General features: G+C 42.5%; 1 protein-coding gene across 2 annotated transcripts; it reads right to left on the reverse strand.

Moving 5' to 3' along the window:
• Positions 1-412: 412 nt before the first annotated feature.
• On the reverse strand, positions 413-10,748 carry LOC148014051 (uncharacterized). Of its 2 annotated transcripts, XM_087666225.1 has the most exons (9): positions 9,598-10,748; positions 9,318-9,497; positions 8,962-9,073; positions 8,777-8,822; positions 5,936-5,982; positions 5,769-5,821; positions 5,435-5,587; positions 3,531-5,325; positions 413-2,648 (listed from the first exon to the last, which is right to left on the reverse strand). In XM_087666225.1, the coding sequence occupies exons 1-9, from the start codon at positions 9,654-9,656 to the stop codon at positions 741-743; spliced, it is 4,353 nt and encodes a 1,450-aa protein (XP_087522351.1). In that variant the 5' UTR covers positions 9,657-10,748; the 3' UTR covers positions 413-740. The 2 variants fall into 2 exon arrangements, with proteins under 2 accessions (XP_087522351.1, XP_087522352.1); XM_087666226.1 differs by lacking the exons at positions 8,777-8,822; positions 8,962-9,073; positions 9,318-9,497; positions 9,598-10,748 and adding an exon at positions 7,949-8,754.
• Between the last annotated feature and the right edge of the window lie 1,504 nt (positions 10,749-12,252).

A 12,252-nucleotide genomic window follows, 5' to 3' on the forward strand; every position in this document is an offset into this window, starting at 1 on the left:
GGTAATCTTTGTTCTTGTTAATCCCTAATGTTTGCTTGGTCAAAAGCGTGAGATAAGGATTCCAAACTCCTACTATTATTATCAATTTTTTATCCCTAATATTTATGCATTTGTAATAGTTGAGGTGTACTCTTGGTTATGCCAACTAATTAGTCCAAATTAACTGAAGTCCCTTGCGAAATGTGGCCATTCTCTCTCTCTCTCTCTCTCTCTCTCTCTCTCTCTCTCTCTCTGCCAAGAGAATGCTTGAGCACACCCTTGTGCATGCTTGTTAAGGGCAACAACCCTGTGAAAAGAAACCACATGCATCCTTAACACAGGTAGCTTGTGATCGTGCACCCTTATCCCTCCAATACCCAAGCATTTGCTCACACCCCCGAAAGCACAGAACTGCCATAGCAATGCACAAAAATGAGCTTGGATCCTTTATTCAATTTGAAAGAACGCCCCGTTGTACAAAGATATTGGCCAAAATATGTCGCAGCATGCATGATGCACGTAGGGTACTAACAGGTTGCCATATGCTGCACTACAATGCTGCGTAGTGAAGTAAAGACCCTAACCAGTTAGCCAAATGGACAACCATTGATGCAGTAACTCCCTTCTTGTTCCACAATGGATTTGGTGGTACATACCCATGGTGAGGCTTGTATATGAAGGATTTCGCACTCTGTTTTATCTTTCCAAATTGGAATCTTATGAACAATTTTGGCTACATGCTGCGATGTTTAGACATCTTGTCAAAAGTAAAGCTTCAAATAGGGAGGCAAAATGTTCTTATCAATATGGAATGCTGTGCCTTTATCTTTTTTCGATAATGTGGAAGACTCAACACTGCTAGATTTGGTACCTGCATGATTCTGGTTTCCTTGAGACGAACCAGTTTGTGATCCTTCGCTCCCTTTTGTCCGTGAGGTGCTTGAAGGGGATGCCCAATCTGGAGGACTTAGGCCGAATGTAAAGAGTTTTCTGAATCCAGTAGGCTGCTCTTTCACAGGAGTCTGAGATTGAGAAGATGATACCTCCCCTGCCTGGGAGGCATCCGGTTTAGAGTAGACCGCCTGTGGAGAAATAGTGGTAGACAGAATTTGGTCTGAAGATGCAAGTGCTGAGTCCACAGCCACAGAATGCTTCCTTGTATTGTAATTCTTTGCACAAGCTTTATCAAACAGCATTAGACGTGATTTGGCTGGATCAGTAAGGGATGCCTGACATGAGTTAGCATCCGCTACATTATCCTTGAAGATAGGAGGCTGACACTTTTTGTCAGCGGCAACAGGGACAGACGTAGAAATCTTGCTGCCCTCATTCGCAATTTTTAACTGAACATCTTTCCATAAAGGGGGATACCAAGGCAACTTCCCTCCTTCCAGTCCTCTAGACCAATCTATTCTATGAATAGCAGCTGGTGAATCAGTTGTCTTGGTTGCACTGATCCTGGTAGGGGCAGAGCTTGGTTGTAGAGTTGATTGAGTTGCCACAACATCAATACCAGTGTCCGCTTTCTTTTTTGCTTCACCTGGACTAGAAAGATCCCTATTGTCTTTAGTATCCCCCTTTTTCGTAACAGTTGATTGAGTTGCCACGCCATCAATATGAGTGTCTACTTTTTTCTTTGTTTCACAGGGACTAAAAAAACCCCTAGTGTCTTTAGTATCCCCTCTCTTTTCTGGTATTAAGCTTTTGCTTTGGTCAAAACTTGCCATTCTATCTGTTTGTATCAGACCCCTATAAGCAACTTTTATTGTTTGATCTGCTTCACTGGTCACCCTTAAACTACCACGCTTCTTCAAACGCACCTTTGCTGCATCAATCTCGGTTCTCACATGGGATGGCTGCACCTTTGAATCCTTGGTGGCTTTTGTCATATTACCAGTTCGTATTCCAGATCCGATACCACTTCCCTTCCTGAGAAAAGTCTTACCACCTTTGGTCTCTGCACTGCCTCTCAACATACCAGGAAAAGATTGGCGGCTTTGCCCTGTAGCTGGGTTTTGTGTTTTCAAGTTAGTAGCAGCAAAGTTTCTACTTTTCCTCATTCCAGATGTTGCCGATAAACTTCGGATTAGATGTTTCTCTTCTTCAGTTACAGAACCTGCTGATCTAGTCACTCCAGAGCTGCGGGATCTTACATTTACAGTCTGTTTCAGATGACTGGCCTTGAAATTCAACTGAGATCCAGCTGCGGTACTGAACTTTGAGTTGGAAGACCTCAAAGTACTAGCCTTGCCACTTGATTGAGATCCAGCAACTGCATGTTGAACCGACCTCCCAGCTTGCTGCCTCCGCTCAGTTGCATATGATGAGTGGCGAAGATGATTCTCAATATCCTTCGAGATAACACGTGAGGACTTCAAAGGAAGTTTGGTTGCATTTGAGTCTAGGGCCATGGCAGCTCTAACTCTAACGTTAGAGTCAGAAGAGATCCTGTTCACAGAAGTTTTAGTTTGGTTGGAGGATAAGGTAGAAATTCCACCTGGGGAAGTTTTGACCTTTTTCAAGGCTGGACTTGGCCTGGGGGTGGATAGTTGTGACCTTAGCCCCCGCTGAGTAGATGGAGTGGCAAAAGGGCTCGAATTACTTCGTGCAGCAATTCTTTCCAACCTTTTTTGCTTCAGTTCCTCCAATCGCTTCCGCTCTTCCTCCTCCTGCATACCAACTAATCATTCTTATCAGTAAGCTGACTAGCCTTCAAAGAGGGCTCATGCCTTTAAACCACAAGTAAATACACTAATTTGACAAGAGGGAGGGATGAGTTTATGACAAAGAGCTACCAAAACCAAAAAGCCTATCAATCTAAACAAGTTACACCAAAATACCTGACTATATTCCATGGATGACAGAAACATGTACCTGTGCACACATTCACAGATCAAGGCTGAAGTTAAACCCTCTTCAGCCTCCCCAGCCCCCATGGGAAGGGGCAAGGGGGAGCAGGAAGCCTCTCTTTCCCCTCCCCCTCTGCCCTCATCCGGCTCCACGGGGAGCTTCTCCTCAAGCAACACAAGTTAAAGAAAGTAAGAGCCAGGCAGTATTGACATAGTCAGCATGCAATGAGCCTCGATATTGATGTCTCTTGTTCCTTCACCATACACCAGCTCAACCTTTTCTTGAGGTAGTGGCAATGATGATAATAAGTGAATTATAGCAAAAAGAATCAAGTCAGTTCAGAACTTCTCTAGATTAGAAGCTTATATTACTACATTTATTTTGTTAGGATTGGATGCAGATCTGTCCAACATATTCAAGGAGTAGCCACAAAACACATACAAAGAAGGATTGTTGTGGAGAATGTTCAAAAGAACTATAGGCACCAAAAGACTGGCTCCAATAAAACCATAGTTTGTTTCTTTTCCACAAACACACACAGTTACTTTCCAGACACACACGGTGGGCAAGGCTTGCCTTCCAAGGCATCTAACCTACTCCAGTAGAAAATTGCACATGCATGTTAAGTACATAAAAAGATCCAAGATAGCTTTTAAATTTCAAACCTTTGTATCTTGCAAAATACAGGTAGCAAATTGTACCTTTTGCTGTTTCGTCTTCTGCAAGCTTGCCTTATAAGCCCGAAGTTTAGCTGCTCGCAGCTGTGCCTCAGCCAGTACCACTTGCTTGTCTGATCTGCGAGTTTTCCCCATCTCGGCTTTTCTCTTTTCTAGATCTTCCTGCATTGCCTTGATGTTGGCTTCCCTTTCTGCTTTCTTTGATCTAGGTTCATTTCGTAGCCTGGCTTCTCGTTTCTCATTATACTGGTCCAAGAATCTCTTCACACGTTCTTTGGAGGGTGGTTCAGATGCTTTCAAGTTCTGATCTGCTTTGGAATCCTGCCTGCCTGCAGTGGATTCAAGAACTGGAAGATCAATATCCATTCTCCCTATTGGTGAAACAGTCGAAGCACCTTCACATGGAGATATTATTAGGAGGTCATCAGGGGGCCGTTGATTGAAGAGATTTGCTTTGACTTTGGGCAATTCATCTGGAATCATATCATAGGTTTGATCATCATGCATTTCAGAATATGCACTAGGTGAACTTTTCCTTGTAACACCCTTGTGAATAAGCAACGAATCATCTAGAGACCTCAGAGCTTGCTGTGCCTGCTCATCCATAGTTCCAGATCCAGAGGCAGAATCACAATGATGAGCATCATGAAACGCTAGTCGCCTTTTCAACTTACTGCTAGTACTATCCTCCATAGCCTGATCAAAAGAATGATCTGGCTTCATCATTTTCTGAAACCCTGCCTGATCACCCTCTAAGTTTGATGTAGCAGGGGCAGCTTTTAAGAAACTTGCAATGTGCCCTTTCCCCTTTTCCATGCTATCTTCAATTTCTACAATGCCATCTGAATGCATCATGGAATTCAAAATTTCATCTGTCTTTCCATCTATTTGCCTCCCAGGACCCCTCTTTGAAAAAGCATTCCAGGAATCCTGTACTTCCTTACTACCTGTCTCATGTGCATGCTTTGGCACAGCTTGATCCTGGCACTTTTTCTGTATAAAAGATGCAACACTGCATGAATCATTTCCGTCAGTACAGGTTTCCACTATGGCATCTACCACCTGGTCTTTGCTAGAAAACTTCTGCACCATGGGAGCTTTCCACTGAATATCCTGATGTCCATTTATTGTTTTCTTATTACACATGTACAAATATTCTGTTCCTAGAGAAGGGGACAAGCCTGTTTTCTCGGAAAATTTGTGAACAGCACCATTTTTGAAGAATCTCATCCCATTGTTGTGGCTATCAGTCATAAAAGCCTTTAATGACTCCTCATCTTGTTGATTGTTCAAAGTGACTCCTTGCCAATACTTTTCTGAGATAATGTGATGAGTATTTTGATCAGTGGTGTGACTAACAGGTATGACCTGTGAAACCTCTGTACCATTTGTCTGACTAATACAATCCCACTTCTCGTCATGTGATGATCTAACGTGAAGAAAATGTAATTTCTTCTGGCTACCTTCCTCCTGGAAAGATGGCTTGAATTGTGCCACATCTGAAATTGAATCAGTAATGGCTGCTTTTTTCAAATTTTCCGATGCAGCATACCCTGGCAAGCTTTGCTTCTTAAAACTGCTATGTTCATCACCATTTCCCATGCCATGTAAACTGCAGTCAAGTGGTGCCTGAGGCCCTTCGTACATAGACTTGAAACCAGCATGTACCTCCAAACTATCCTTGTCCTCTATCATGCTCAAAATAAATTTACTGGAGTAGCCACAGTAAATTTTTTGAGCTGAGGATGCAATGTCTTCTGCACAAAAACCAGTAACTTGCCTTTTCTTACACAAAGCCACAAATCTAAAACACGCTTCCCTGAAGAGCAAAACAAATTCTCAGCTTCAATTATTAATGATTTTTGAATTCCAAGAAAAAAAGCAGCCTCCATGTTAATCAATGCATGTACATAACCGTCTATTCTTACCTCAAACGAACAGCTCCAAAATAGTCTGAAAATGCAATCAAATCCATCAAATTGGCTAGGTCAAAACCAGCTGCTGCAGCACGAGCAAATGCCATGCCCTGTTCTTTGTTTAAAACCAATCTTCGCGCATCTAATGCCTTTAGAAGTTGTTTTCTGGACAAATCATGTCCCACGATTATTGTCAGGAAAATGATATCTGCATATATTTGTTAAACCAATGCTTTGAATTTGAGTTATACTCATCAATCAGAGATTGAAGTCACCATGAACTGGTAAAAGTGCTGAACTTGAACCTTCAGAACACTCTTAAGATATTAAAGATGGCAGAACTTACTTAGAACTTTTATCGACACCACCCTCACTGCTGTCATGGGAACCCTGTCTCATCTACAAGCATTCCAAGACTAGCATCAACATCAGACAGTTTTAATTATGGATGAACATACTCAAGTCTTTCAACGTACACTCAACCTGTAACTTAAACTCAATGATTCACCCTACCTGTGAAGATGGCACAGGTTTCTCCAAAGGGGACGAGACTTGCTCACCTGTAATTATGGCCTGATCAGCTTCAATAATGACTGTCAAACTGATTCAAACCAATTAGCCAGAGACTAAGTCCGTTCATTCAAGAAAACCAAACACATTGAAGAATAAGATGCAAAAGCATAGTAACGTGGGATGGGGAACTGGAACAGGGATGGGGATGGGATCGGGGTTGGGTCGGGGTCAGGGACGGGGACGGGGACAGGGAGGGAGAGGGACGGCAACATAAATGACATTTTAAATTCTGTAGTTACTTAAGGTATGCATGTGTTATTGTGGGTGGATGTGTTGGCAAATGTGTACTACCAAAGACTATATGCATGTGCATGCACACATACATCTATTTTCCATTGTAGAAAGACTGCATATGTAATATGGGTTGATTTGCTACAAGAGTATGCTGATTTGTATGTGTACATGTGTCAAAATAGGGAGGAAACAAAGATCACTAACATGTTAAAGTCCTTTCCTTACAAGAAGGCTGAAAGACCCCAAAATACCAAACCCCCCCCCCCAAAAAAAAACAGTCCCCAGTCAAAAACATCCCCTATCAGCCATCCCTGACAAGGGGATGGGGGGACAGCTGTTAGGGACGAGATAGGGGATGCCCCCCTTCAGGGCATGCCCTTCACCAGATCCATTTCAGACGCATTTCCACATTCTAGGGGCCTGGGACAGCCATTCGCTGTTACTATGTGCAGCAAAAGAATGTCTGGTCAACTTCCACCGATACCATGATAGCAATGCGTTTAAATTGATCAAGAAGTAACAGTAGAATTCATCAGCAATTCCAGAAATTGCACAGCTTATCCATTCTAGACACACGAGATTAGTTGTTTGTATCACAACTCTAGAGTGGGCAGACTGACTCCCCTGGGACCTGTTTGTAAGCCGTTCTCCTCACCTGATCCTATGGTTAAGAACCAACTCGAGTCCAAGTGGAATGTAACAAGTCATATTCCAAATGCAAGATTTCCTCAATCATGATAATAAATTCACCTTGCCCAAAGTGTTCCTTCAAAGAACTTATATGGGACACAAGATTAACGCAAATATTCAACGACGATAAGTCCATTTTTGAGAGGCTATGTTACTTATTTGTTTGTTCTCATCATAGTAGAGTTATTTGGGACCTTTAGTTACATCTAAATGCCATTGGGAACATTTACAAGGATTACGATGGTAGCTAGTAATCATGAACATTTCTTGCGTATTGTGCAAAATCTTGACTACAGATTGCATTTTCACTCCATTGAGTCCTATGGCAATCGATGCTCATCACCCATCATTATATATCAATGAGAACAAGCTATACCTGGTAGCAACAAAGTGCTAAGAATTGTTAGAAGCAAAGGCGTCTACACTGCATGGAGGATTACACTCCCAATAAAACTAATAGCATGAGACATATACACGAGGCATATTCTCAAACATTTGATTATTTCCTTTGGTTTAAACATTCGGCACTACATATTCCAAGTACAAAATACAAGTGAAAAGTTCAAGCACATAAAATCACAAGTTGGTTCTTAACCATAAACTACAAGTTGCTGAGACCGCCTCTTATCTAAACAAGGGTCTTCAAAGCAAGCAAAGCATATTGAACCATCAATCATCTTAATTTCATCCACATGAGACAAGGAATCTTTGGCACTCACTCATGCATTCAAACTATCGCATCATTATCTATTCTATGTCTATTTTATCATTGTGAGTGAGTGCTTGTATTATATCACTTGTTTGGATGGCCATTGGCATTGTAATCAGCCTCGAAAGCATGCAATCATTGCCCAAATGCTATATTCTTTGTTTTGTCTAATAAGTGGAATCATTGTCAGTTTCATCGACTTCATCTAGAAACCATAAACTACACTAAGTTAAACAAGGGTCTTCAAAGCAAGCAAAGCATATTGAACCATCAATCGTCTTAATTTCATCCACATGAGACAAGGAATCTTTGGCACTCACTCATGCATTCAAACTATCGCATCATTATCGATTCTTTGTCTATTTTATCATTGTCAGTGACTGCCATTTGCTTCAATCTCTCTGCATACAACATAGGCTACATGTTGACCTGAGCCATCCAGCAATCCTTAGGAAGGGGCAAAAGTGGTCATTCGTATGCCCTTCTTTCTTTTCTCATTTTTTAGCTCTCAACCCACCTCCACATCCAGCACTGATAGTTGACCTTGATCCTCTCTAGGTCAACTTTTAGCTTCTCTATCATCCCTTGAAAACCTTGTGTTTCCCTTTGTAGCATCAAGACAATACCCTTCTTTCATTCTTTCACTCCTGCCGAGCATTCCAGAAACCTGCTGCCCTTGCACTTTTGTATGTCCATATAGAGAATCTGCTCTACCTGTGTGCTGTAGAATGAACCCTTCCAAGTTCATCTAATGAAGATAAGTGAGTCATAAGAGTGGTATTGAGTGCTTAACCATCCAAAAGATTTTCTTCAATGTTCCACACAGCTAGCTGACAAATACTATCTCTTCCCTCTGCTTGTGCCCCTACCACCCTCAATCATTGCCGCAGCCATGGCATGTGTGATGCGGTTTTTCAAGGAACGCATAAGAGGATTGTATTTATGATTGGTGATGTGGGATATGGCAGGCTTAATAACTCATGAACATTATATGTCACAGCGGGCTGCGGCCATTAGGTTGTTATGATTTTGAATGTAACGAATTGATATATACCAAAAAAAAGAGCTGCTTCTCATTTTACAGAAATATCTCAGTATAGACAAACCAACATCACAGAAAAGCATGTATGATAAAGCAAAGGACGTACCAAATGAGGAACTAGAAGGTGAATGAATAGATACCACTTCATCAGCCTGTAAAACATACATTTCACACCGAAATTACTATTGATGCCTCTGATATTGAGATGCAAATGGTGCAAAAGTAAGTGATGTTTGAGAAAGCAAATTGCAAACCCAGTCCCAGAACCAAATACATGAAACTTTTACACACCCTTGTCGAGTTCAAGGTCTGCATTTGGATGGTTTCTTCAAGTTGCATCAGCTCCATTTCAACAGTAGTAGCTCGCTCCAGCACCTCAGGGGTGCTAACAAATCGAACAAACCTGTCATAGATCCAACAGCTGATCAGAGCATGGAAGATCATTGTAAATCAATCCCACAATTACACCCTAAAGTTCCATGATTGAAAGCAACTAATGCAGCATGCTTCACAGGACAAGCCATGATGATATGTCGGTGGCTCAAACGTTAATGGAAGACTTGGACATGTAAATGAAAAATCTCAATCGCACAAGCTTTGCAAATCATGGTTGTTGCCTAAAAAGATAGCAAGAGAGTCTGAACCACCTTTCCGCAGTCCCTTTTGTGAACCAAGATACCCTTTGGCAGCCAGGAGGTTCCAGTCGCAAGGCATAGCCCCCCTTTGCCAGTTGTTCCTCGGCTGTCTGCAAGTGAGATAAGAATGGCTTGAGCAAGCCTGATGACAACTTCTCCATAACATCTCCCGCAACCACGTAAAGCTCACACCTGAATAAAATGTAAAGTATCAAGATCTAGCAGCTGGCACTTGCAACATGCAACCAGTAATACAGCAAAGAGCTGTTATAGAGAATGCAGAGTGTCCTACCTTGTTCGAGTGGGAGTAAGCTGAAAAATCATACAATCCAATATCGTTTGGGGCTTCATCTTTTACTCGCCACTGAGAAATTTAGATGTCAACCAGGAACATAGAGCTCAGACGCTATGCTTATGGCCAAGGCATAAATGAACAGGAAAAGACTCAGCTATGCTGTGTGACAAGCGTTCCTCTGGGGGGGCAGAACCCTACTGACGTGAGAAGTAGCAGCCATCGTGCAAGGCCAGCTGAAGGCCCTTTCGACACCCTCGGCCTTGAGGTGATCACAAGGCAAGCAAGTCTGAAGAGAAAGCGATGAGGCAGGTACGGAGAGGCCATCAAACAAGATGGCTCTCCAAAAAAAAATGTCTATCTTCTCAGTGCCTGAACCTTCGCTTAAACTGGATGGCCAAGCGAACACAAGCACATCACCGTATGTTACGCTGCGGCGTGTGCTGGAGCTGCATGTTCTCCCTATCAGGCCAGGCGCATCGGGAGCTTAGAAGCAGCTAGTAACACTTTGATGTCTGACATCAATGGAAGAGACGATAGCAACCACCTCCTCCTGCTCCTGCTCCTCTTCTTCAGACTCCAGCTATTCACCAAAATGCGCCTTTCTTTTCCTGCACGAGAATAAAAGCGAGCTCCTCTTTTCAGACTCCGGCTATTCACCAAAATGTACTTTCTCCCTTCCCTGCATGAGATGAAAGGGAGCTCCTCCTACTTCATCTTCTCCTTCTTTTTTGTCAGACTATATCAGTTCAATTCGATAGAGGCTGCAGCTTCATGTCCAAGGAAACCTTCCGCGCCTTTGACCTTGATGTTCTGCTACAGGCAATGGGGGGGGGGGGCATTCCTACAAGCGATGGAGCCAGAGAGCAAAACAGCCATTGCTGAAAGGCTGAAAGAAGCTCCAGGCGATCGGTCATGGCGATGAGGAGGAGGAGGCATATCCGGACATTTCCGGAGCCTGGAGGTCGGGGATTCTGTCAAAGGCTGGCTATGGCATGTGCGTGAGTGTGTCACGTAGAAGATCGCTATCTGTGTCCTGGGTATATGATTTATGTAATGCAATGTAATGAAATATAGGGAGGGGGGATGAAGAGGGCCGGGAATGATAAACGGGGTAGTGGCGACAAGAGGCATTCAAGTTTTGAGGCAGCTTGCAGCTTGTCGCAAAAAGCCGGCTTGCTTTTGTTGGGGAAAAAAAGAAAAATTCGCAAATGGAAATAAATAAATAAATTATAAAACCGATAAAATTCCACCTTTCTTTGCCTTTCTGTCTGGCGCAGTCACACCCTCCCCGTCTCCCGCACGACACGCATTTTTTGGTTCTGGTAAAAAAATTTGACTGTTGAACCATAACACCTTTAGCGTTGGTGCACACGCAGCCTCCTCTCTCTCTCTCATACCGGAGTTCCCATGGTTTTAAAAAAACCGGCATTTTAATGTATTTGTATCGGTTGCCGTTGGAACTCTAAAATACCGGTCGGAATTTTGTTATGCTCTTAAAAATACCGTTCGATAGATAAAGTAATACAATTCACACACACACACACTCTCTCTCTCTCTCTCTCTCTCTCTCTCTCTCTCTCTCTCTCTCTCTCTCTCTCTCTCTCTCTCTCTCTCTCTCTCTCTCTCTCTCTCTCTCTCCTTTCAAAGTTCAGATTGTGTACCCTCTTGCCATATGAAACATGCCTTCGAACCCTAGGGAGAACAACGGCGCAATGTGCTCAGAGAATCTAGGTGGGAGCACCTAGATTTAACTATAAATCCAGCATGTTGTATAGATTTTGAACATCGAAACTACTTGCTTTTGGTTTTGATATTCTAAGTCTTTATAAAATGTCTATTTTCTAACTCAAATACTCAAAAAATATGTTTGTCATGTCATGATAAAGATGATCAAATAATCTTCTCTCCTAAAGTTTGAAGGTTTTTCTTAATTTTAGTTCACTTAACACTAAATCTTGATTTTTCATGTACTTTTTCCACATCATATGTGAACCATTATATATGAGGTTATTTTGGACATATTATAACTAGACATTGAAATTGAAAAGGCCTTCTCTCCAAAACTTTTGGGGTTCTCTTTCCAAATTTAATCCACTAAACACTAAACCCTGGTTTTTTGTGTTCATTGCCCACAACATGCAAATTATGGAATGAAGTTATGGAAGCCATTGCAATCAGCAGCCTGTGAACCCCATTAAATGAACTTTGACTCCTTTGAGGTGATAGGATTAGGCCCCATAAGCCATGGATAAGCAAAACTTTGAGCAACACAAGAGGTACAATGTGTGAGTGGGGAAACTGAGCGAGAGCCTTTTAGAACTAACCCGTTGGTTCAAAACTTCTGATGAGACGACAGCGGTCTCATCATGGTGCATTGATGAGACACATGTTCCCCCGACATGCATGCAGGATGGTCCTATCAAGCGAAAGAGAACAGAGGATATGTCGGTGGAGAAAATGCAGGTGAAGCCTGATTATCGACAGGCGCGTTGAAGTCTAATGCCCTAAATATGGCCGAGGTTGAGAGGACACTATGGTTGGATCAGTCAAGATGGAGTGCCAACTGCAAAGCCCAGATACAAGAGGGAGCCAAAATCCACAGAGCTCCCATTGCCTTGCCCCTTGACAAGATACGACAAAGGTATGCCAACC

The sequence above is a fragment of the Lygodium microphyllum genome, chromosome 25 (genome assembly GCF_053477565.2).
Source record: "Lygodium microphyllum isolate KBCC chromosome 25, Lygodium_microphyllum_v1.1.10, whole genome shotgun sequence".
NCBI lineage: Eukaryota > Viridiplantae > Streptophyta > Polypodiopsida > Schizaeales > Lygodiaceae > Lygodium > Lygodium microphyllum.